This window comes from Gobio gobio, assembly GCF_949357685.1.
Source record: "Gobio gobio genome assembly, chromosome: 8".
In the NCBI taxonomy this organism is placed as follows: domain Eukaryota; kingdom Metazoa; phylum Chordata; class Actinopteri; order Cypriniformes; family Gobionidae; genus Gobio; species Gobio gobio.
This window is the reverse complement of record NC_137114.1, coordinates 9,333,834-9,361,399: the sequence shown is the minus strand read 5'-3', so window position 1 is coordinate 9,361,399 and position 27,566 is coordinate 9,333,834. Positions and strand designations below refer to the sequence as shown.

Genomic DNA, 27,566 nt, shown 5'->3' with positions numbered 1-27,566 from the left:
CAAGACATACTGAGGAAGATTTTCTTTATTTTCAGCATGGCACACTTGCATGTGAGCTAAATGTAACATGTAAGAAATGAGCATTCATCCCCCAGATTTTCCAAATTCTATCTCCAGCAAATCTGCTTTGTCATCCAGCCTCTGCTTAACTCTTGGCCCAGTCATTTACAGCACTGTAAACACTGTAGCCCTATTCATACAGCTGAATGACAGATAGACTGACACACTCACTATGACATACCATTATATTTCCGTTTAATAAACACTCACCTATGTTCTGACTTACACAACTCTCCATTACACAAACAGAGAAAGAATGTGGGCAAAAGGGGACATAAGAAAGAGGGAAAATGTGAATATAACAAATTTTATATAAATATTGTTCATTACAACAAAGAATTGCACAAAGTTAGCAGAAATCACAGAAAAGAGCACATGGTGAGTTTTCCAGAAAACCTGAACACAATCAAGTCCTTTTTTTTCCTTTTTTTTTTACAGCGAGGATAGTGATAATGCCTATTTTTGCATAAACTATATAAGTCTCCACAAACGTCTGATAAGTTTTCAATAAACTTTATACAATATAAAACTTGAACCCCTTATATTTGAATTAGATAAATAAAACATAAAAGGGGTTAAGAGTTCTAAGAAACAGTAACATTTTTATTAATATTATTTTATATGGGAAGATAAAGTATGTTATATTTGAAACATTCAACAGCCACAACATATGAGTTAAAAGGGACACAGTTGGATGAATCTCACAAAACCTGCAAGGGTATTTCTTGGTCATATTTCATACCAAAATGAAAAGAAAAATATAAGAAATACTGTAAAAGGAGTGCGTGGGTATCATAGGAAGGTGCTATTTTGTCATGAAATTAATGTCACAATGCAAAAAAAACAAAAAACACCATAAATGGTCTTTAAAATGGGTTTTGTCTTCCAAATATTCACATTCCCTCCGTTGCATTCACATTCTAATTCACATAGATTACTGTCTTCTATACTGAAAATAGATTAGCAAAACAAACGTTGTATACTGTACAGCAGTTCCACATATTATGACCAATGTGTTTGTATGACTTTTCCAAACCTGACTTTTTTTAAGTTTTGGAAATAACAATTTTCAAATTCATTAACATTCCACCTTTTCCATGACTGAGGGATCCCTGGATAAGGTAAATATGTTCCATTAAAATGCAAACCCTCCACAGTCAAAAGCATCAAAATCAGAGTCTCCCTCAAAGTCGAAGCTGTTAAAATGTGGTGACTCTATGGCTTGGCTGCAGGCATGGTAAGAACCGCCTCCCCCCATCTCAGAGAAAGCTGTCGAGTGGGTCATTTCAGGAGCATGGACAGCCATGTTAGAGGAGGCTGGCGGACAGGAGTTTAGGTAGCCCAGCGCTGAGGACGCGGCTGCACCGCCCATCAGCAGGCAGACCGCTCTCACAGCCCGTGCATCGCTGCTGTTTCCATGGCGCAGGCAGTCAGCGGAGCGAAGGGGCGGTGCCACTGTGGGGCTGGAGGGAGGCCGTTGGTTTATGCTGCCTAAAGTTCACAACAGAAACAGTTGTAGATAAGTGGACCTACACATGTTGACATGGTATCCATGTGCACTAACCACAATCACAGAGGCTGTTCATTATGTGCTGAGTCAATGTTTACAGAGATTAGAGAGCAGTGGCGACACTTCAGCCTACTTTTTTTTTTTTGTTATCTGCAATGCTGTTCCAGACACAGTTAAGCTGATACCTTTCTCCTATTAAACTTCAAACAAAAAGAAATGGCCACACTCAGACAATGTTAATGCAATTTTTAAAACTCCTACCCCCGGTTTCACAGACAATGCTTAAAGGCCCACTGAAATCAAAATAAAGTTTTTTAGCTTTTAGTATGATTATCTTAGTCTTAAGGTTATGAATAAGCTGGTGTGTTCCAAAACAATGACAAAATTTGCATTTAGGAGATATACAGTAAGCATTCAAAACTTACAGTCTCTCACTTCCGTTAAAACGAATCCCAGATTTTGATGACATCATCGCAGACTTCACCTTCTCATCAAATCTTCTGTCCAATCAAATGCGCTCTAGAATCTGAAGTCCCGCCCCCTGCATTATAAATAGACCCTGAACTGCCTCTGAAAACGGTCAGTTGTTCACGTATTTACTATTTTCGACATGGTGAATGACACATAGCGCACTATATATGCGATAGGAAACGATTCAGACAGTGTAAATAAGTTTTCAGTTGAGGTGAATGAAGTCTGGGTTCACGCACCACAGCAGCGCACATACATAGTCTAGACCAGAGCCGTTGACCGAGAGCCCAGAGCGGATCATATGCGCAGACAACAAAACATATCGGAGTCGGACCCATTTAAATGCTGCACAGAACGCTGTATTTCAAGGAGATATGGAGGAGATTATGATGATAAATGGTTAGATTCGGAGGAAACTGGCATTCAAAAAACAGAAAGGCTCTAGTCAAACTGTGGTAATAACGAAACGCTATTGGCTGTTTCAAAAAAGGGGAGGAGCTGCTAACAACTGGAGCCGATTGAGGGGAAATTACGTCAAAAATTGAATAATGCTACGCGTTCCAAAGCACTTCAGTGGGCCTTTAAACATAAACCCAAGTTTGAGCGGTTTTAACTGAAAGAATCTTGAACTGAAATATCTTAAAATGTGTCAGCACCATTATTTTTCACAAGATGCACATCAGTAATGTTTTTTTTTTTTTTTCTAGGACGTTTATAAAAGTTACTTAAATGCCCTAATTGAACTAAGGCCTAAGCCCTGTCTGTGAAACCTAGCCCTAAAGGAAAGATACAAAAATTACTGAAACTAACAGCATGTTATGGCAAGGGCTGAATTACATGAGTTTATTTGACTGACAGAATTTTAGTATAAAAACATCACTGTCATTTATTCATTCATAATCATCACTGTTTCAGTAGCACATTAGAGGTATTTATTTCATTTTATTTATTTAACAATCCATATGCTCCACGCAGAGCCAAATCTTCTCCACGCAGAGTCATGATGACTCTGCGTGGAGAAGATTTGAAAATAACTGATTATGGGATTTCACAAAGATGGAAAAGAATGCAGTTATATCTGTAAACAACAAAAAATCAGTAGAAACACAAGCCACAGCACCACTAATCAGAGCCGTTGTGGCCACTAATGCCAAGCTCAGGCAGTGCAAAGGACATTACGTAAGGTCAACCCCTATCCAACCCTAGCAAAGCCTCTGTGTGACACTAGCGGCACCTAGTAGAATTACAAAAATACAGCAAATTTTGCACAAACCCCATTCACGCATCGTGCCTCACCCAACTCAAACTTCACACTGTTAAAAAGTTTAGTGTGAACTTACAGTATATTCCACACTGTAGAAAATTGGCAGGAATTGACAGAATTAAAGAGTATTATTTTACAACAAATTACTGTAGTCAGAAATGTACTGTGAAATGAATGCATGCTGGGACATTTGCTTACAAATTACTGTTAATCAACAGCAGAATGATGCTGACATCACAGTAATTTACTGCTCTTGTTTTACTGTCCATTTACATGATAAAGTTGTACAAAACTTTATCATGCCACTGTAAGAAATTATATTGTTTACTACTGCAATTGTTTTGATGCTGATGACCATGATGGAGATCAGTGTTCCATTTGATCGGGATCTTGGACCTTGTATATTCATACTCAAATTTCTGTGTGACAAATAAAAACATTTGTTAAAACAAAGACAAGTTAGAATTTAAAATAAGCTGACTGACTAAGTTATCACTTTTTATATCAAATGCATAATTATTTGTAGATGTATATATCTCAGTAGTAAAGCACCTGCTGAGATTTATCTTTGAAAGATATGCATTGTAAAAAATATAGTTGGGCCAATTTGAAAAAATAAGGCAACCTATCGCATTCAACTTTTTAAGTTAGCTCAACTAATTCGCTCCAGTTAAAGTCAACTTAAATACTTTTGTTCATCTAATGAGTAACAGGTCTTTCTAACTTTGCACTTCTTGTCAAGACAACCAAAGAATGTTTAACAATGTAAGCAGCTTCAATTCTTGTTTTTTCAAGTAAATCAGTAAATAAATAAATAAATAAATAAATGTACTGCAATCACTGAATCAATGAACTTTATAGATCTTGCCATTTACATCGGGTCAAAGAATTTCATCAACATATTTTCAGGAGTCATGCATCATGGGAAAAAAAAGCTGTGAATGCTCCCTCAAATTCCCCACAGGCCTCTTCCATTGCTTAAAAAAGAAATGGTTGTAAGGATTGTGATCATATACTTTCCATCTCCAAGAAGACAATATGCTGGAAGGAACACCATCCTGAAATGTGGCTGATGCTCAAGCCATTTTTGTAGCAGTACTGAATGGTGGAGTTGTACATTGTCCCAAACCACTACACAATTTAGCTCAATCACCCTGCGGAAAGTGGATTGCATCGAGGGTGTTTTAAAAATTTAGAAACCTTTCTGTGTTGTTCGTGTTTATATTGGACTGAACTCTCTGTTCAGCTTCTCTCTAGGAAAGACCATATGACATGATCAATTAGGGTGGCTCTGATTTCTGGAAACCCATCTGTACATATGGGCTCTGTTCGCTTTGACATGTTCAGGTCCTGTTTAAAGGGTGATGACGATTTCAAAACACGGCCTCATGAAGCTTTGAAGCGTTATGAATCAGCGAGTCGAATCAGTGGTTTGAATCGCAAAATTTCAGCAGTTTGGCGGTTTGACACGCAATCCGAATCATCATTCGGCTCACTGATTCATAACGCTTCGAAGCTTCATGAGGCCGTGTTTTGAAATCGTCATCACTATATAGGTCGTTATTTAGGGGTTTTTTTGCGCATAAAAACTATTGTCGCCGATTCATAAAGTTATTTTAGAACCACTGTAGTGAGATGGACTTTGTAATGGCGTCTTTAGTACCTTTTAAGGGTCTTGAGAGTGTAAAGTGCCATTGAGCCAATGGAGGCCTTTCAGAGCCATCAGATTTCAACTAAAATATCTTCATTTCTGTTACGAAGATGAACGAAGGTCTGACGGGTGTCGAACGACATGAGGGTAAGTAATTAACGACAGAATTTTCATTTTTGGGTGAACTAACCCTTTAATCTTTGAAGGTCTTGAAGGTTTGAACTTCTCTAACCAAAGCTAAATGTCTTTTCCCATGTAAAGGCTGATTTATACTTCTGCGTCGGACCTACGCCGTATCCTCTACAGCGCAAGTTACGCGTTGGTTTTCATTTATACTTCTGCGTTGTTGTCCGCGTCAATGTGCAATTACACATGCAGACCGCTAGGAGGCAGTGTCCACAGGTATATTGATGGTAACCCACAGTATCAAGGCAAAAGCCAAAGAAGAAGCGGCTTGTTTACATTGTCATTGCATGCGTCTCAATCAGATCCCTGGTTCAGTAGTCAGGGCACTGATCAGGACATGAGTCAATGGGCTGATCCCTGATCAGTGCCCTGACTACTGAACTAGGGAGCTGATTGAGACGCACACAAAGTATCAGCAGCAGTGATGGCGGCAGATAGCGGCTTTTCTTGCGGCTTGAGTTGTTGTATCTAATACAAATTAAGCATCTCTAGTTGATTAGTAGAGTTACATAAGAGGCGATCTGGCGCTGGAATGCGTTTTTGAGTGCTCGTGGTGCTGTTTTCAGTATCGGTGGCTCGTGCACAGACTAGCGCTTCAATCGATTGCTGTTGCGGAGACTTTATTAGTTCCGTTGAAATCACAAAACGATTTTTGTGCACCCATTGTGATGTGTCCCTGTTCTTGATATACAATCACTGATTAACATCTTTGGTTTTAATGAGAAAATATATAAACTATACACAACGGATCTGTTTTTATTCACTAACATAAAGAATCTCTGCACAACAAAATTGTGTGTTATATAGGAGATGTTAGGATGAAACTATAATTGACCTGAGGGAGGGGCTCTGGCAGACCAATCACAGTGCTTGCGGGTTTCAAAATAAACTGGGTTTAAGAGAACATATTTAACAGTTTTTTTTTACGGTAGCTTGAACACTAAAATTAAAATTAATACACAGTTAGTGAAACCTGACACTCAAGGATCAAAACCTCAGCCCAGATCTACACAATTATAAGCACATTCTCAGCCTCACACTTTTTGCAAAACACCGAACACACTTCTCTACATTAGACACAGAAATTTAATTTAATATGATGTCACTTCTTTGTCATTTCAAGGCACTGCTTTCCAAAATACAACACCTATCAACCAATTGATCAAACACGGTCGTCTGGTGGGCAGACACTAAGGTTCTTACAGTTTTGTCCAATTGCTAACAAACATCAGTCAATACTGAAGCTACATTTTCAAAACTCTTCACACGTTGCCTCTGGCTTGGGGACACTACATTTTTCTAAATTTTTCAACTAAATATCGAAATAAATCTAATTATTAAACTAAATTAACCATATAAACTAAATTACTGCTCTAATTACTGATCTAAAGCCCACACTGTCACTGTATGATAATAGAAATGAACTGATGACATTTTTTCTCCAGAATGGCTAGACGGCTGAATAAAATTATGCTGCATTATTTTCCTTTTTAACATTGTAAAGCTGCTTTGCAACAATCTGTATTGTTAAAAGCGCTATATAAATAAAGTTGACTTGACTTGACTTGATGTTCAGCGAAAAAGAAGTCTATGCGTCACCTGTGAATAATTTTTCATTGCTTTCAAAATGATGTTTGAATCTGATTCAATTGTTGATGTCTGTGTGTGTGTCTAAAATTGTGTATTTTATGTAATTTAAGTATTATCTATTAGTTTTTTCCAACTACTTACACATAAAGGTCAGATTACCTGTTATGAACCATGGATGCTAACAATGGACAGAGAGCAAGAGGAGTAGGAGGGAGAGGCTAGGGACAACAACGAGGACAAATTCAAAGACGAAGAGTTGGAAGAAGAGGAGTTGGAGGAGGAGGAAGAAGAGGACAAGGGCAAATAACAAAGATCAGGACAAATCTCTGATGAGATTAGGGCAACATTTGTTGATCATGCAATGTTTTTTGCTTTAATAACAGAATCTCTCAGGAGCGAATTAAAATGGCGAATTCGACAGGCAAAACAGAATCATCTCACAAGGAATTGTGCAATCAGGAATTTAGCAAGAGGAATTTGTCCACACACGGATTTCACCTCATATTCATTCAGGTTTGTGAACTTGAACCCTTGCTATTGGAAAAATGTTTGTTCTTAAAGCCATAGTTGCTATTGGAAACGTGCTTGTCATTAAAGCTATAGTTGCTATTGGTTCTTAAAGTTAGTTGCTATTGGAAACGCGCTTGTCATTAAAGCTATAGTTGCTATTGGTTCTTTATGCTATAGTTTCTTTTGGACAGTCGTTTTTATCTCTGAATCTCACTTTGCTTTTTATCTGTCATCTATGTTGGTCTACCCAAGGAGCCGTCCACAAGCTGGTCAGCAGGACCCATTATTTGCCATGGAGGAGGGAAAGCCCATGTCCAGAGCCTGGCTTGCCATCTCTCCGCCTGCTCTGCCAATACTGCAAGCTTCCCTCAGAGCTTTATACAGTTGGTCTGTTTGGGGGATGTACGCTGCTCTCCCAGTTTAAAAAGGGGAGGTTGGCCCCAGAAGCTGCTGCTGTTCCCTGTCTTGGCTTTTTATGGAGCTCATGAAAAGGATGGGGAATTTAGAACAGAGCGATATTTTTTTTGTATCTTTTGCAAAATATGCCATTAAAAAGTTGACTAAAAGTTTGTCTATGGTGTTTTGACTTAAGTGGTCTTGACTGAATTACAGTTTTTCTCAATCGATTTGACACATTTCTCCAAACTCGGGATACTGCTGTCAAAACAGGTATCACAGTAATATTTGTACTAGGAAAGGAACACTTTGTAATTGTCAAAAACAGATTACACGTTTAAATTTTTTTTATAAAAAAATATAAATCTCAAAAACACTTCTCAAAACACTGCACTAAATTCTCAAATGTTTTCACAATAGTTCATACAGCCAACCAAAGCTTTAAAGGTCCCATTCCGCATGATCCCATTGTTCAAACTTTAGTTAGTGTGTAATGTTGCTGTTAGAGCATAAATAATACCTGTAAAATTATAAAGCTCAAAGTTCAATGCCAAGCGAGATATTTTATTTAACAGAAGTTCCCTTTCAAAGCCTACAGCGAACGGCTGGCTTGGACTACATCCTGGTACTTCCTTCTTTAATTACGTCAGTAGAGCAGTAGAACAGACTAACCTCCGCCCACAAAGAAACGCGAAAAAGGGGGCGCGGTCTTGTTGCTGTCCCACGTGGAGAAGCGGACGTGTCGCGTGGAGAAAAGGAACTGTTGCGTTGAGTGTGTTTATCGCCATGTCTTCGAGACGCTGTTATTTTCATCCAGGAGTCAAATCACCTTTGTTTGGCTTTCCCAGGGACGCTGTAGAGATTATTGAACGCATACATCTCTCCGTTAAGAGGCGTGACCTTTCCAACATGCGCTAAGCTGCTGTCGAATCACAACACAGGAACTGCTGGCACGTGCGCTAAGCTGCGGTCGAATTACAACACGGTAAGCGCTTGCACAATCAGAACTCGTTACGTATTTCTGAAGGAGGGACTTCATAGCACAAGGAAATCACCAGCCGTTTTTAGGACAGTGAAAACAGCGGTACACAGATAAGTACATTGTGTGAAAAATACTGTGTTTTTTTACACGCGAAACATGAACACATGTTATATTGCACACTGTAAACACAATCAAAGCTTCAAAAAAACACGAAGAACGGGACCTTTAATATATCAAGAAAAGACAATTGCTTTTTTATGCATTGGTTTTACACAAATCACAAAAATATAGGCCTATGTACGTTTTCCAAACACATCAAACAAAACTCCTTAATTTGTTAAATTCTGTCCTTGGTATGTTCTCAATTAGCCCCAAATTGATAACTGCTGAGTTAGTAATACAAACAACACAGGAAATGCAAATGTCCCAATTGTTTACACGTTTTTCTCAATTGGAACAATATAAAAGGAGAAAAGAAAAAGGCAAAACATAAGAACATGAGCAAGAATGAAAAGGGCAAAAGAGTGAGAGGTGGTGGAGTGGTTAGAGGAAGGGGGGTATAAAGAGAGGGAGAAGAAAAATGTAAGAGGTAGCAGCCGGTGGAGGAGAGGAGAAGGAGCTAGAAGAGTTGAGTGTGTAGCAAGAGGAGAAGGAGCTAGAAGAGTTGAGTGTGTAGCAAGAGTAGAAGGAGCTAGAAGAGTTGAGGGTATAGGAAGAGGATAAGGAGCTAGAAGAGTTGAGTGTGTAGCAAGAGTAGAAGGAGCTAGAAGAGTTGAGGGTGTAGGAAGAGGAGAAGGAGCTAGAAGAGTTGAGGGTGTAGGAAGAGGAGAAGGAGCTAGAAGAGTTGAGTGTGTAGCAAGGGGAGAAGGAGCAAGAAGAGTTGAGGTTGTAGCAAGAGAAGGAGCTAGAAGAGTTGAGGGTGTAGCAAGATGAGAAGGAGCAAGAAGAGTTGAGGGTGTAGCAAGAGAAGGAGCAAGAAGAGTTGATGGTGTAGCAAGAGAAGGAGCAAGAAGTGTTGAGGGTGTAGAAAGAGGAGAAGGAGCTAGAAGAGTTGAGTGTGTAGCAAGAGGAGAAGGAGCAAGAAGAGTTAAGGGTGTAGCAAGAGAAGGAGCTAGAAGAGTTGAGGGTGTAGCAAGAGGAGAAGGAGCAAGAAGATTTGAGGGTGTAGCAAGAGAAGGAGCTAGAAGAGTTGAGGGTGTAGCAAGAGGAGAAGGAGCAAGAAGAGTTGAGGGTGTAGCAAGAGAAGGAGCTAGAAGAGTTGAGGGTGTAGCAAGAGGAGAAAGAGCAAGAAAAGTTGAGGGTGTAGGAAGAGGAGAAGGTACTAGAAGAGTTGAGGGTGTAGCATGAGCGGGAGGAGTAAAGGGAGAAGAGATGGGTAGATTAGAGGGAAATGTTATAGTTTAAAGAGAAGAAAATGTAAGAAGACATGAACAAAGAGGAAGGGGACGGCATGGTGGAAGAGGAGGGAGGAGATTTGTTACAGACTGGTTTCAATTGAAATCATGTTATAAATCATGGTCTCTCCTTTCCAGCTAAACAAACCGATCCACAGTGGTTTCTATTATCCGGACATTTCAAAGGGAAAACCGGCAAGTAACTATAAAATTCTGGTTTTATGAGTCTTGTCTCATGAGTTTTGTCTGTTTCTAGTTATAATTCTTTAGTGTAAATGTTCCTACTTGTTCAAACTATTTCAGAAAGTTCGAGAACATTCAGGTGGACGAACAAGAATACTTCCATATGAACAAGAAAATGCCATTGTTGAAATGGTGGTCCAGAACAACACCATCCACCTCAAATAAATATTCACACAGGAATATTCACAAATTCAGTCTTGCCGCAATTTATTGTGTTCTAAGTATACAAAATGTCATTTTAGAGGAACTCTGATAGAGTAAAGGAGTCCATTTTGTTCAGGTATGTAAAAGCCACACAATTACTGCACTTCTGTTGTAAATACAATACAAAAAAACAAATTCAAAGTTTGGCAACAGTTACAGTATCAAGTTTACAATCAATGCCTTTACTGTAAAAAAAAACAGCTAACATACAGTATTGTACCCTCTGTTTTTTTTTTACACTAGAGGATTTTGGAGTTGGATAGCAGTGCAACTCATTATGAGTACCTGCATGTTGATGAAGCTGGCTTTAATCTCAACAACAACAAAAGAGGAAACAAGGAAGGAATGTGATTGAACATAGTGCTACAGTCAATGTCCCTGGACAACGAGGAGGCAACATCACCATGTGTGCCACAATTTCAAGATGGAAAGTAGATGTATGATGTATGATCACAACCATTACAACCAAGTAAGTCTTCTTCAAGCAATGGAAGAGGCCTGTGGGGATGTTGAGGCAGAAGTTTGTCAAGGATGGATTCAGTATTCACACCCTTTTTTCCCCATAATTCATGGCTTCTGAGAATATACTGTATAATATTCAACACAATAATCAGCATTCAACACAATAATCCCTCAGCAGCTTATCAATAAATTAAAATGGCTGGGCCTCAACTCATCCCTCTGTAATTGGATATTGGACTTTTTAACTGGAAGACCTCAGTCAGCTACAACACCTCGAGCACTGCCAAACTGAGCACAGGTGCCCCACAAGGTTGTGTGCTCAGCCCGCAGCTCTTCATGCCGCTGACTCAGGACTGCACTGTCAAGTTAGGTCCAACCACATCATCAAGTTCACTGATGACACAATGGTGGTAGGTCTCATCAGCAACAACGATGTGGCGCAGCTTGCGGTATGGTGCGGCAATTACAACCTGTCCCTCAATTTTGGAAAGACAAAAGAGGTTGTGATGGACTTCAGGAGAAACTCTGTTGATCACCCCCCCACTGACCATCAACAGCTCGACTGTAGAGAGAGTCAGCAGCACTAAGTTCCTGGGGGTGATCTCACCTGGTCACACATGATCTCACCTGGACCACCAACATCACGTTACTCTCCAAAAAGGCACAACAGTGCCTACACTTTCTCCGCCGGCTCAAATGAGCAAGTCTCCCCCCACCCATCCTCACCACATTCTATAGGGGAACCATTGAGAGCCTGCTGACCAGCTGCATCACTGTCTGGTATGGGAACTATAGCACAGCAGACCACAAGACCTTCCAGCGGACAGTGAACACGGCTGCAAAGATCATTGGTGCCCCTCTATCCTGGACATTTTACGCACACAATGCTCCAGCAAAGCCATCAGCATTGTGAAGGACCCCACCCACCCCTCCCACAGTCTCTTCAAGCACCATCAGGAAGACGGTACCAGAGCATCAAAGCTCGCTCCGCCAGACTGCTCAAAAGCTTTTCCCCCAGGCTGTGAGAGCCCTGAACTCAAATTTCCCTGCCCCCCTCTGAAAACACCATACAAAACTCTATCATTTGTAATAATTTTGTATATTTATATATTTTTATGTATAGGTAAATATTTATATATGGTATATTTATAGTCAGACTCTCTCAGTAGGTTAGTTGTGTATAGGTTTATACTGTCTGTATTTATGTAGCACAAAACCTGTGAGGTATATATATGTTGTGATGTAATTGAGAGACATGATCAACAAAGTTAAATGTTTGCAGTACATTTCTTTCTTTCTTTAGGGAAAACTTGTTATACAACTAAACTTGTCATTAAAGAACTTTGAAGAACACAATTAAAGAACACAAAAAAGTGAAACCTAAATACAGAATACAGAACATAGGGACATAGCAGAAAGAATAAGCATGGAAAAAGAGTTAAACTTGTTTAACAGATTATAGCAGAGAAAGAGGGGGGGAGGGTGGCTTATCACAGAACAACTGCACTGACATCACAGGAGATTTTTCTCTTTTAATCAGCAGCATGTAAGGATTATTTATTCTGTTAATGCAAGTGTACTCGTAACCATTGACAGTGATGATTTATGATAGTAATAATACCATGATACATATATGATGATCATAAAGAACCGACAGTGGCTTTATACCTTCACCCATGTCTACTAAAGCTCTAATGCAGGTGCTGGCCACCTTAATTGAAATAACTCTAAGTGAAACTGTGACACTCGCGGTCACTTGAGAGTGCGTGCACGCAACAGGAAGTAGGTGCGCAAGACTGTCTAAGGGCCTATCTGTCTCGTTCACTCAGATGCACGTCTTTGCTCATGTTGCAGGAGCGCACATTACTGGCAGAACCCTAGCAATTGGTTTAAATGGAACACCTTGAGCCCACTTGGATATAGAGCTGATTAATTATCATTAATTACCCCCCCCCCCCCTCTTATAAATCCATTTTATGCACTATTCTATAGGCATGTATGTATGCTGTGATTTCATGAAGTAGAACATGTTTCTGGATCAACATCCTTGTTGATCCTGGAACAACATTCCAATCAACTAATCAGATTTGAGGGATAGTTTTTTTAGTTATTGTCAAGTTTAGGCATACAACAAGGGTTAAGGACTTCTACTCCTTTCTTATTCTCCTATCATTTTCCTCTGATTTTAGGGATATGTTATGGGTAGGGTAAGGATTAGAGGTAGGGATAAGGTTAGGACTATGTTTTGGACAGGAATGTTGTTCCAGGATCAACAATAAATGTAGATCTAGGAACATGTCTTACTTGGCAAAATCACAGCGACCGTATGTATGCTCGGGCTGTTGAAGAAAATATAAAGTAAATTACACAAAAGAAAATAACAATACAATAAACTGTAATTGTGTAAAAACAGTCAGCTTAAGGTAGCTACAAGTATTATGCGGTTAAATGTCAAAATAAAGAAGAATTTAAGACTGTTGTAGTGATTTGTCACATTCACATCCTGCAGGTGCAGTTTGTCGCATGGTATTTGCTGCATCCAGAAGTTAGTTTCCATGAGCAAATATGGCAGAATTCGCATCACACAGTTCCAAGGGGAGCAACTGCCCTTGAATGGGAATGCTAATAGCAGAGAACCACTGCTCCAGAAGGAGCATTTTTATGAATGGCTTAAAAAAAGCATGATATTACCATAGCACCACATCCAAAGAGCCATGGTAATATCACTGCATATTTTAATTAATGTGTAGTAAAAGTGAGCCGCACCTCTGTGTCTGAAGGAGTTTTCTCTGGAGCGGACATTCGGGGAGCTCAAGCCCTTATCGCTGAGGTGCGGGGATGTGGGCTCTTTGTCACTGGAGATGTCCGGAAGTGGCTCCCGGTCTGTGATGCAGGGCGTGATGCTCTGCTGTCTCTTCAGGGCTAGTGGTGAAGTCACACCCTGAACAAAAAGAGGATGCCATTGAAATGTGCAAATATTACAGTACGTCAATGTGACGTCAGGAAGACGTTGGACTCCCAACTAATCCAACGTCAAAGTCAGATTGCCGTCTAAACCCAACATTTGTTTGACGTAAAGCTTTTCCCCAATTCAAAATGTTTGACCTGCTGCAAGAAAGTATTGCTGGTGAATATACTCTCTTTATAATCTATTAATAGTAAATAACGACTTTCAATGTCAGGGATAAGATTACTGAATTGTCCTACTTCATGATGCTAAATATAAAATCACCTGGTCAGTTTTGTTTCTGGCTTCCTTTGAAATAAATGATGTGCTTTGGCAAACACTGTTACAAAGACAGTAAAAAAGTCACATAAAAGTCAAGAGTCAAACTGCCCAACTAAAATAAACACTGATCAACATAATGGTGACCAAACATTTTCAATAAAACATCAACACCTAAACATCTTTTAATTTCCAATAAGAACTGTTGATCTGTAGACATTTGACACAAATAAAGCCAATCTGGTTAGTAATAAGTGAAGCTGCTAATAAGTGTACTGCCATGCATTTTTTTTTCTTCTTCTTTTTTTCGATGTCTGCCCAACGTTGGAGCTTGACGTCAAACGTGTTGGGTTTAGATGTCCACCCGACTTTCATTTTGAACCCAAACTGACTTTGACCGACGTCTACATCCTGTGCCTGCTGAATATGTAATAATAATAAGAATAATAATTATTATTATTCATTACATTTATATAGCGATTTTCTAGGCACTCAAAGCGCTTTACATATAGAAGGGGGGAATCTCCTCAACCACCACCAATGTGCAGCCCCACCTGGATGATGCGACGGCAGCCATATTGCGCCAGAACATCCACCATACACCAGTTTATGGTGGAGAGGAGACAGAGTGATGAAGCCAATCAGTATATGGGGATGATTAGGAGGCCATGATGGGCCGAGGCCAATGGTCAAATTTGGCCAAAGGACATCCCGGGATTTTTTATATTTAACATCTCATCCGAAGGACGGTGCTTGTTACAGTACAGTATCCCCATCACTATACAGGGCCGTTAGGCCTCACACAGACCACAGGGTGAGCGCCCCCTGCTGGCCTCACTAACACCTCTTCCAGCAGCAACCTAGTTTTTCCCAGGAGGTCTCCCATCTAGGTACTGACCAGGCTCAACCCTGCTTAGCTTTAGTGGGAAACCAGTCTTGGGCTACAGGGTGATGGCTGCTGGCTATTATTAGTGATTCTGTGTGAATGCTAATGATTTATATGGTAAATAAAAGGGTTCTACCCTCATCCCAATTCTGTATGCTGAGTGGTTACGAAAACATCTTTCTTATCCAAAGATTAAAGATGGCAAAGTGTTCGGTGGTCTCTCAAGAGAGATTACAACATTTATCATTGATATAGGATCTGCAGAAGGCACTGCCACATGACATATTATGTAACATTCATTGAAAATAATCCTGCTGTTCAGCCCTGTATAAAAAGCATTTTAACTGTATTTATGGTGAGTGCATACAGTGCTGTTTGCCTTGTAAAAATATATTAAATATATATATTCTTTCTATGCCAATAACACAATTTTTCTTAATCCTATGGAGAACAGATCGCTTCAAACTCCTTTTACACTACTGTTGAAAAGTTTGGGGTCGGTAAGACTTTTAATATTTTGGAAAAAAAGTGTCCTATGCTCACCAAGGCTGCATTTATTAGATAAAAAATACAGAAAAACATATTGTGAAATATTATTATTGTATTGCTCTCTGTTTGAATTTATTTTAAAACGTAATTTATTCCTGTTATGAATTTTCAGCATCATTACTCCAATCTTAAGTGTCACATGATCCTTCAGAAATCATTCTAATATGCTGATGTTCTGCTCAAGAAACATTTCTGATTATTATCAGTGTTGAAAACTGTTATATTCCCATTTTTATGGAAACCGTGATAAAAAAAAATTTCAGGATACTCTGATGTATAGAAAGTCTTTTGTACTATTAGAAATGTATTTGCTTGTCATTTTTGATCAATGTAATGTATCCTAGCATAGTGTAAATTTATATATATATATATAAATAATAAAATACCATTTTACTGACCCAAAAATTTTGAATTGCAGTGTATTGCTTAATAATGAGACCACTAGTGAAAATGCTTTTTTAAAATCCAAAACAATATATTTTTTACATCACATATTATAATATAAACATATAAATTTGATTATATGTATAGACTAAGAACAGTTCACAAACCCTTATGACCACAATTACACCAAGGACAGTGACGTCGCCCGGCATGGCGCAGCCGGGGCCCCACCCTGGAGCCAGGCCCGGGGTTGGGGCTCGTATGCGAGCGCCTGGTGGCCGGGCCTCCCCCCATGGGGTCCGGCCGGGCTCAGCCCGAATGAGTCACGTGGGGCCGCCCTCCTGTGGGCTCACCACCTGCAGGAGGGAGCGTAAGGGGCCGGTGCTTTGTGAATCGGGCAGCAGTCGAGGGCGAGGCCCCCGACGACCCGATCTCTGGACACGGAATCTGGCTTTAGGGACGTGGAATGTCACCTCGTTGGCGGGGAAGGAGCCTGAGCTTGTGCGGGAGGTCGAGAGGTACCGACTAGAGTCGGGCTCACCTCCACGCACAGCTTGGGCTCTGGAACCACACTTCTCGAGAGAGGCTGGACTCTCTACCACTCTGGAGTTGCCCATGGTGAGAGGCGGAGGGCTGGAGTGGGTTTGCTTATAGCCCCCCAGCTCAGCCGCCATGTGTTGGAGTTCACCCCGGTGAACGAGAGGGTCGCTTCCCTGCGCCTTCGAGTCGGGGATAGGTCTCTCACTGTCGTTTGTGCCTACGGCCCAAATGGCAGTGCGGAGTACCCGGCCCTCTTGGAGTCTCTGGGAGGGGTGCTGGAAAGTGCTCCGACTGGAGACTCCGTCGTTCTACTGGGGGACTTCAACGCCCACGTGGGCAGTGACAGTGACACTTGGAGGGGCGTGATTGGGAGGAACGGCCCCCCTGATCTGAACCCGAGCGGTGTTCTGTTATTGGATTTCTGTGCTAGCCACGGTTTGTCCATAACGAACACCATGTTCAAGCATAAGGGTGTCCATCAGTGCACGTGGCACCAGGACACCCTAGGCCGGAGGTCGATGATCGACTTTGTGGTCGTGTCATCAGACCTTCGGCCATATGTCTTGGACACTCGGGTGAAGAGAGGGGCGGAGCTGTCAACTGATCACCACCTGGTGGTGAGTTGGATCCGATGGCGGCGGAGGAAGCTGGACAGACCCGGCAGACCCAAACGTACTGTGAGGGTCTGTTGGGAACGTTTGGCCGAGCCCCCTGTCAGAGAGATCTTCAACTCCCACCTCCGGCAGAACTTCGACCGGATCCCGAGGGAGTCTGGAAATATTGAGTCCGAGTGGACCATGTTCTCCACCTCCATTGTCGCTGCGGCCGCTCGGAGCTGTGGCCGTAAGGTCTCCGGGGCCTGTCGAGGCGGCAATCCCCGAACCCGGTGGTGGACACCGGAAGTAAGGGATGCCGTCAAGCTGAAGAAGGAGTCCTATCGGGCCTGGATGGCTTGTGGGACTCCGGAGGCAGCTGACCGGTACCGGCAGGCCAAGCGGACTGCAGCCCGGGTAGTCGTGGAGGCAAAAAAATCGGGCCTGGGAGGAGTTTGGTGAGGCCATGGAGAAAGACTATCGGTCGGCCTCGAAGAGATTCTGGCAAACCGTTCGACGCCTCAGGAGGGGGAAGCAGTGCCCTACCAACACTGTTTACAGTGGAGATGGGCACCTGTTGACCTCAACTGGGGATATCGTCGGGCGGTGGAAGGAATACTTCGAGGATCTCCTCAATCCCACCGACATGTCTTCCGTTGAGGAAGAAGTGGCTGGGGACTCAGAGGTGGACTCGTCCATCACCCGGGCTGAAGTCATCGAGGTGGTTAAAAAGCTCCTCGGTGGCAAGGCACCGGGGTTGGATGAGATCCGCCCTGAGTACCTCAAGTCTCTGGATGTTGTGGGGCTGTCTTGGCTGACACGCCTCTGCAGCATCGCATGGCGGTCGGGGACAGTACCTCTGGACTGGCAGACCGGGGTGGTGGTCCCTCTTTTCAAGAAGGGGGACCGGAGAGTGTGTTCCAACTATAGGGGGATCACACTTCTCAGCCTCCCCGGGAAAGTCTATGCCAGGGTACTGGAGAGGAGAATTCGGCCGATAGTGGAACCTCTGATTCAGGAGGAACAGTGTGGTTTTCGTCCCGGTCGTGGAACACTGGACCAGCTCTATACCCTTTCCAGGGTGCTGGGGGGTTCATGGGAGTTTGCCCAACCAGTCCACATGTGTTTTGTGGATTTGGAGAAGGCATTCGACTGTGTTCCTCGTGGCATCCTGTGGAGGGTGCTCTGGGAGTATGGGGTCGGCGGCCCCCTGCTTAGGGCTGTTCAGTCCCTGTACAACCAGAGCAGGAGCTTGGTCCGCATTGCCGGCAGTAAGTCAGACTTGTTCCCGGTGCATGTTGGACTCCGGCAGGGCTGCCCTTTGTCACCGGTTCTGTTCATAATTTTTATGGACAGAATTTCTAGGCGCAGCCAAGGGCCGGAGAGTGTCCGGTTTGGGAAACCACACGATTTCGTCACTGCTTTTTGCAGATGATGTTGTCGTGTTGGCTTCCTCTAACCAGGACCTTCAGCATGCACTGGGACGGTTTGCGGCCGAGTGTGAAGCGGCTGGGATGAGAATCAGCACCTCCAAGTCCGAGGCCATGGTTCTCAGTCGGAAAAGGGTGGCTTGCCCGCTTCAGGTGGGTGGAGAGTTCCTGCCTCAAGTGGAGGAGTTCAGGTATCTTGGGGTCTTGTTCACGAGTGAGGGAAGGATGGAACGGGAGATTGACAGACGGATCGGTGCAGCTTCTGCAGTAATGCGGTCGATGTACCGGTCTGTCGTGGTGAAGAAGGAGCTGAGCTGCAAGGCAAAGCTCTCGATTTACCGGTCAATCTACGTTCCTACCCTCACCTATGGTCATGAGCTGTGGGTCATGACCGAAAGGACAAGATCCCGGATACAGGCGGCCGAAATGAGCTTTCTCCGCAGGGTGGCTGGGCGCTCCCTTAGAGATAGGGTGAGGAGCTCAGTCACTCGGGAGGAACTCGGAGTAGAGCCGCTGCTCCTCCACATCGAGAGGGACCAGCTGAGGTGGCTCGGGCATCTATTTCGGATGCCTCCTGGACGCCTTCCCAGGGAGGTGTTCCAGGCACGTCCCACCGGGAGGAGGCCCCGGGGAAGACCGAGGACACGCTGGAGGGACTATGTCTCCCGGCTGGCCTGGGAACGCCTCGGGGTTCCCCCGGAAGAGCTAGAGGAAGTGGCTAGGGAGAGGGAAGTCTGGGCGTCTCTGCTTAGACTGTTGCCCCCGCGACCCGGCCCCGGAAAGCGGAAGATGATGGATGGATGGATGGATATAAATTTGAGTAAAAGGTTTAATCCCCCAAAATGACATGAATGTCAGTATAATATAAAACTTTCTGTTTAAGATGTGGTCTCAGACTTTCTGACCCCACAGAATATTTGGTGTTAATGAAATGTAATAACTCACCTCCTTCACCTTCCTGAGTAACTTCAGCCATTGACTGTTGGAGACAAAAACTTTAGTATCACACTCACTCACATTTGCTAAAATATTCTCTTAACAGATACTTAACGTCCATATCCATCATCTAGTTAAGCTAAAGTGGATGTTTTGCCCACAAATCCACAAATATATAGGGGCTAAAGGCTCCACGGGCTAAAGGCTCCTTTGATTTTATTTTCCTCTAAACCACTAGATGGCACAAAAACTTGCTGCAGCACTTTCCAAAACATCCACTTTTCAATATGCGCATGGAAATTTGGCTGATCCTTGACAGATCAACGCAAAGTTGATTATACGCTAAACTGATCTAATATCTGTTGCTTTTAAAATGTTGTAGATTTAAGTAGCAAATGAGAATCATTAAAAATATGAAATATATTTTGTCACAAAGGTTTTCTTAATGTTTTTCAGTTTTGTTTAAGGTGATTAAAGCAACAGTTTTTCAATAACGGAAGAATGTAAAAGTGTGGTATTTGGGGTAAAAGGCACAATAATTAACATGATAATAAACAGCTGCTGGCTTTTCCATTTGTTGACATGACATGTTTAGATTCAGATGGGAAAGTTGGGTGTCCACCTTAGAGATAATCACCACATTTATAATGAAGCCTAATGTAAGTTTCTAATGTAAATATACAGACCTAGATCTCCTTCAATGCTTTCAGAATCTTCACTTTTTCAAATATTTTGTTTCTTTTGTTTTAATGACAGTATATTTATTGAACAAAAATTTATTTTTATTTGTCAAAATAAACAGAAAATAATACAAACTTTGCTAAAGGGATTGTTTTGAACAATCTGTAGCTCCATCAACGTTCAATACAAACATGTATTTTTTTCTGCAATCATACACTATGGGAGTAGTAAAAAGCAACTTTTTTCTTAAGGTGTGCCTTTAGCCACGTTGTACCCTACTTATACAAAGGATAATCATTCAAGAAGCTTTACATGAACCAGGCTGTGAGCCCACCTGCACTCTTCAGGGCTATCAGAGAGCAGGAGGAGGAACTTGTCTTGGGGCAGGATGAGGGCAAAGCAGCTGTCTCTGCGTCCTCCAGGGGGTAAACGTGGCAAGTCCAAGATTTCTTTACCCTCCACTATGGACTCACAGTTACTCTGCAGTGCCACCACCTGGTCAGGTGGTGAGTCTGCATCTCGACACACCATCAAGTTTCCTTCCACCGTCAACACCAGATACTTTTCCTTCCATTGCTTAAACATGAAGCCCCCTTTAGAGAAAAACAGAGGGTAAATCTGAGACTGGAAAGTGCACATGTTTTGCCTCATTCTGAGAAAACAATCAATTTGTGTGTCTGAAAATTTCAAGAAAATTATATTCATTGTGATTTTTGAAAATGCTACTGCCAAATCTTCTAGAAATGATACTTTCTGTAAATCATCACACAAAATTGTATTCTTCAGGCTGAGAGTAGCAGGTTCACAGAGCTTCTTAAATTACTGTAAATATAAATACGCTAAATGTTGATCTTTATTAACCTTATGACACATTCATGTTTAGTTTAATTGGTTTGTTTAGTTTCTAGTCATGGTTTTAATTGTCTCTATTTGCCTTGTTCCAGTTCTTGATTGGTTGTCATGGTTTTTGTATTACTTGCACACCTGTTCCTTGTCTTGTTAATCACCTAGCCATGTGTCTTTAAGCCCTCTTCCTTCATTTCACTGTCTCATAATGTGTAGTTTCTGATATGTTCATTAAAAGTTGCTTTATTCTTTCTGTGTCATGCTCATCCTTGGAATTTAGACTATGCAACCCCAGTCACAGTAAGTTTTTCATTTGAACAGATTTATGTGAATTGAACCGCAAATGCTGGTAGTATCACTCAGTTTAACTGTGCCTTGCCTAAAAATAAACAAAAAAAAACAACACAATATCAATAATCCATTATATTCATCTTTCACAAATATTTTGTGCCAGCCCAGGCTGGTACATTCAAAATGTTTTGCCATTTAATGTTACAGAGATGGAGATTAAAGATTAAAAATGTATATTTATAGATTTTTTAGAGTACATTTGTGTACTCTTTTTCAAATACCTATGGAGGCATGGATGATGTATGATGTTACAAACATGCTAAATTTTTTAAAGGAGGAAATATAACAGGGTTAAACAGAAGCATGCACACCTTAGTTTTTTTTTCTTTCAACAATATATGACATGAAATCTCATCTAAACACATTTGATGAATGGCTGAATATCAACATTAATGAGATTTTATTAAAACAGTTTTGAGGTTAAAGCCACAATATGTAATTTTTCACCGCTAGATTTATTTTATTCAAAACAAGCTTGATGACGCCTTGATTTCGCAGAGCTTTTATTCTGCCACAGTCGCTGTTTCCTCTTCTTCCGCTCATGTGTGTTTTATCCAGAGCCGGCTCTCCCTATAAGCGAACTAAGCGGCTGCTTAGGGCCCCGCCGCCTCTAGGGGACCCCCTAACTACAGATTGCACTCGCCAGCGTCGCCGCAGTTTATCACGCAAGACGCTCAATTCGCGTCATTCGCACCGCGCGAAAAGCGCCTTCCGCGCCGCGGGACCTCTAGACGCGCGTCAACGCGCCTTTCCATTGACTTAACATTGAAATCAAATCACTCGCTCCAGACACTCTATTTGCGTTTGGTGTGAACGCAGCATAACGTTAGCTGTCCGTCGATTATGCTGAATCAACATTGCTTGCGCTATGGTCCAGCCGTCGGCCCCAGCTCTGGGCTACAGACCGCCGTAGAGACAGACCCACCTCCTATGAATGTATTTTCTTTTTAACAGTTAACGTTACATGACCTACACTAGTTCTGGGAAAGAAAAAAACGAAAAATCTTTGTCTCAATAGACGCTTATTACAATAAAAAAATAGTTTAAGAACATTCGAGAGAAAGAAAGTAATAGGAAGAGAAAGAGCAATCATTTGACAGTCAAAATCAAAATGAAGTTTAAAATAAAGCGGTTAAATACAAGCTTTTTCTTATGGTCTTAATTGAATAGGCAATTAAAGATTATTAATAAATATTAATCTATATACTATTATGAAATATTTTATATATTGTTAAGCTAAATCGCCCAGACCATTTAAACCTAAAGAAAACACAGTGTCCTCTCTGAAACATTTTTGAATGATGATCGATACAAGACACCTAAAAGCAAAATGGATTTGTGGTAAATTTTAGTAAAGAACACTGTAAAAAAAATCAGGTCCCCAATTGAAAATTTTCTAGTGAGCGATCACATCTAAATTTTTCAGTTGGCCAAATTGAATTAATGTGAATTGATGCATTTTAATTCAATTAAAATTCAAGAAATTAAATTTGGCCAACTGAAAATTTTAGATGTGATCGCTCACTAGAAAATTTTCAATTGGGGACCTGATTTTTTTTTTACAGTGAATGCAGTCCATGCTGTGAAGGTTTAAAATATGAACAGTATGTAAGAGTTAATCAACCAATAATTAAATAATATAATTTAACATTGGATTTCTTTTAATTTACCCTTAACATAATTGTAAAAAACTAAATGTCACTTTCTCAGGAGGAGCCATTCTTAAATATTTTGGTGGTCGTGGAGAAACATTTCATGAGGCTGACACCAGAGATGACACAAGTAAATATTTCCCACTGCCTTTCTTTTGAATAGTTTTGTGCGCAACTTCAACATAGCTAATTTTCCTCTTGCCAATAAAAAATTTAGTTTTATAATCATAATTCACTATGTTGTCTAATTGTACTTTAATATTAATTTAAAATTAATGTGTTTTATCTACTCTGCATACTGTATTTATTATTAATTATATTATAATCTCAACAGCTGGAGGAGGTGACTCTACTGCTGCTTCAGTAGAGCATAGCGAGCCGCATACCACTATGGCTAATGTTGTAAGTTAGCTATATATTGTTAATGCTAAATTATTAATATTTATTTGTTTACAACAAATTGACCTTAAATTTGCAAATCTATAATCTTTACTTTTACTGTTTCAGTGAGTGTACTTTAATAAGCAGTAAAATAATTTTAGGCAATCATGTTAAAAGATATACAGATGAAATATGTAAGTGTTAGATTGTATACAGTTGCTGGTTTGCAGTGCAATACTCCATTATTCACTGCAAGGCAGGGCCCCAAAATTATCCTGCTTAGGGCCCCCAGATTTACAGAGCCGGCCCTGGTTTTATCATATCACATATATTTGAGTGTGTTAAAGTTGTGTTATATTGCTACTCTGTGCGTTCGCTCAGCGGCTACTATGAGACACTTGTTCACACTGCAGTAAGAGATCAATATTAGGCATGGGAAAACATGGTACTCGCGGTAAATCAAGAAAACCAGATGTAAACAATAAGACCAACTGTGTTGAGCTATATAACAATGATTAGTTTTCTGTCATTGAATGTATCCAAACAGTTGCTCACCTGTCTAATAAAACACATCATATATTAAAGCATCTTTGGTGTTTCCATGGTTTCTTGTTTCTGTCCCAAACAGAAACAAGATAATTGTTCTTACCCCATTGGCGGATCATTTAGCTTGTTTTAAGAAAACAAGAAAAAATATTTTATATCTAGTAAACGCATCTTGATTTAATTACTTTTAGATATTTGGACTGGAAACAAGATAAAAAATACTAATTTAGGCCCTAATCAGATACATTTTGCAGGTTTAAAACGTGAGGCACACCGTAATGTCTTTTTTTTTGGTTGACGTTTTTTAATTTAGAAAAGAGCAGTGTGCTGCGTTTTTTATGTTGTTAGGCAACCCCCGAATTAGCTGACCTGTCCAGTCTAATCAAGGGCTGAATCCGAAATTGCTCCCTATACCCTTAAATAGGGCACAGCCATTTCTAGTGGTGTCCGAAACCATAGTGGTACACAATGTCGACAAAATATATAAAATTGTCCAAGTGGATTTTGGATATTTTAATCCAAAAATCTTACATATTGTGCCTTTAATTTGTTAATGAGGGAGACCTAGAATATGAAAATTAACGGCTGGTGGTAGATCCTTTTCCTATTTGGCACCTAAACTCTGGAACAGTCTTCCTAGCATTGTTCGGGAAGCAGACACACTATCATTTTCAGAACATTGTCAATTTATTTTATTCAAATCAGTTAAATGATTGTTAGGCTGTATAAATTAGGTCAACCGAAACCTGGAACACTTCCCAAAACATCCAATATACTTGTTACATCGTAAGAAGAATGGCATCTATGCAAATATTAATCTGTCTGTCTCATCCTTCAGACTGACAGCAGAAGGTCTGGACTCCATCGCAGCTTTCATTGGTCAAGGACTGGATAAGAGGACGTTTGACTGAAATGTAACGAAACCACACAGTTTGTTTTGTTCCGCGTCATGTTTAGGGGCATGAAAATGTAAAGTCGATGTCCCTGCAATAACAGACCGGCATGCATCTATGAATTATTCATTCATGAACGTTTTTCAAGTTTAGTTGATCCTGATAAGGTCTCGTTGTCACAGTTGTAAAGACGACGGCGTTCTTCTTTCACGAGGGAGTTTGGAGTCACGGCATTTGTTTCTAGGCAGACCGTTGAAGAACGCAACACACACGTCTCAGAGGAGATCCTGTAGAATTCAACCCATCAGATGACGACTTGGAAAATCCTGAAGTGTTTCCAGTTAAATGTGCCATATGCATCAAACGTTCAGCCAACAGTCCATGCGGCTTGGGACTAGCTGGATCCAGTCCATATCCAGCTCAGTAGACCTGCATCTACAGTAGACATGACCACAACAGCCCTGAATATCTGCGGAAACAGTGTGACATGACAGCCTTCGGCACAGCAGAGACCACAAGTACCAGACAAGTCCTCTGAACAGACCCCGATGGCCTGCTTGGTCTCCATAACTGCGTGATGAATCCGATCTTCAAGCAAAAGGAACTGGATGAAATATTTTGAATAATACCAATCCACAATCTGACTTGTAATGTTGCCTGAATCATAATCTCACACACTGTCTGTTCGTTGGCCAGAGAAGAAATGGCACCCCGACTGAGCCTGGTTTCTCCCGAGGTTTTTTTCTCCATTCTGTCACTTGATGGAGTTTGGGTTCCTTGCCAATGTCACCTCTGGCTTGCTTAGTCAGGGACACTTAATATACAACAGTATTATTGACCTGACTGTACTGACAATATTTGATGAGAACTGAACTGAGATGGACATCACTGTTTTCTGCAGAGCTGCTTTATAGCCGAATTTAACTCATTCCATAATGGGTGATCTTTACAATGGAACTGAATCCACACTGAACTGACTTCAGCTGAACAATGACACAGTTTTCCCTTTAGAAGCTGCTTTACAGTCAAATTTAACTATACGCATCATTTAATCATTACTTTCCTGTTATCGCTGTAAAGCTGCTTTGAAACAATCTGTATTGTATAAAGCGCTATCAAAATAAAAGTGACTTGACTTGAATTTTACCTTTTGTTTATATTTATTTCCATGAATGGCGCATTATTAGTACACACTGATGCATCACCATTCTGCACATGTTAAACTTGCATCTAAATATGTTACAATTTAAAAGTAAATGCATTTTGTTTTTAGGGATGGCCTCTTCCCCCATCATCTTCAACTTCATATTCCATAAACCTTAAACATTTAATGACGATGAATGTTGATGTGTTGGCTTATATTGAAACAAAAATATCTATGCTTTTAGAATCAGCCTTTTAGATATGAATGTCTGAGTTTAATGACAATGCAAACTTGTTGATTTTTGTGAGGATATAAGTAAAACCTTTTTAACCAGAAAGGACAGTTTAAATGTTCTGTTTAATAGTATAATCTTTTATAAAGAATGATGAATTTTGTCATTGTCATCCCATCATCATCATTTGACCTAAATACAGACATACAAAGAGGTGAAAGCAATGTGGACAGGTGGAGCTGACACACTTTATGCTGTTAAAGCCTGAAAGCAATAGATGAAGAGCACATACAAATAGCTCACTGGCAGATTATAGATTGTTTAAACATCAGGTAGATTAACATTACAGTATAGTGATTGCTAACAAAACATTCTCACAACATTATTTATTCCAAGTTGTCTTTTATTAAAGCTGTGAGATATGTCATAGGTAGAGATTTTATGTTAAATGTTGTTCTACATTCTGGACTGAATGTTGGCTTAAAAACAAGCATAAAACTCTTTTAATCTCCAATCAACGTGTTGTTATCTTCTTCAAGGGTTTATTTTTGCATCAATTGCAGGTCATAAGCTATTCAATAACCTTTAAAAAGAAGTTATAAGTATACATAGCCTACCATGACTGAAACGGAAATAGATGTACCAGACAAATGTCTGTGCAAATGAAAATTGTACTACACTGACAAACAAATCAATGGCATTAGTCGAATAGTATTCACTATATTAAAATTATTTGATAAAGGCCTATAGAATAACGAGTGGCACACAAAGTGACTAAAACATTAGTGAACAAAATAAGACAAAAAATCTCAGAGGGAAAAAAGTGTAAACTTTACCATATTTCTTGAGGAATCCTCTGTGCACCACTGCTGCACTCATTCCTGTGCCCGGCCAAGCAGCAGAGATACAAAGCGTTCGAGCTGTGGCTTTACTCGCAATTTGAGAGAGAGACACACACATAATCCGCACTCATTTAGAACATTCCAGCAGGCAGCGTCCAATCTCAGCATGCCGAGCAGGGCATTATGGGATTGTAGCAACTGCATCTGAAAGGGAAAAAACACCAGTGCTTATACACATCACATGCACCCATAAGCTGCCAATCATGATCAGAACTAAGAGAAAATCCCATGGAGCTGGAGCTTGACAAATGACATGTCAGCGATGTCTATCTCTTAATGTACACTAAGAAAAAGCATGTGATTTAGTTGGATTTCTGCATATATTGATCATAACATTTCAAAAGATTACATACATGCAGTATGCTTATACAAACAACATGCGAACAATAATGTTTCCACATGCTATGTACATGTGTATGAATTCCTGCACTCTTAAAAATAAAGGTTTGTTATTGGCATTGATGGTTCTAC

The 27,566-nt window shown here is 40.7% G+C and overlaps 1 protein-coding gene across 2 annotated transcripts; it reads right to left on the bottom strand.

Moving 5' to 3' along the window:
* Positions 1 to 11: 11 nt before the first annotated feature.
* LOC307130669 (src kinase-associated phosphoprotein 1) lies at positions 12 to 27,241 on the bottom strand. 2 transcript variants are annotated; one of them, XM_079823766.1, is made up of 6 exons: positions 27,030 to 27,241; positions 20,483 to 20,741; positions 19,477 to 19,510; positions 13,690 to 13,864; positions 13,228 to 13,262; positions 12 to 1,551 (listed from the first exon to the last, which is right to left on the bottom strand). In XM_079823766.1, the coding sequence occupies exons 1-5, from the start codon at positions 27,151 to 27,153 to the stop codon at positions 13,237 to 13,239; spliced, it is 618 nt and encodes a 205-aa protein (XP_079679892.1). In that variant the 5' UTR covers positions 27,154 to 27,241; the 3' UTR covers positions 12 to 1,551; positions 13,228 to 13,236. The 2 variants fall into 2 exon arrangements, with proteins under 2 accessions (XP_079679892.1, XP_079679891.1); XM_079823765.1 differs by lacking the exon at positions 13,228 to 13,262 and having other exon boundaries at positions 27,030 to 27,123.
* Positions 27,242 to 27,566: the final 325 nt, after the last annotated feature.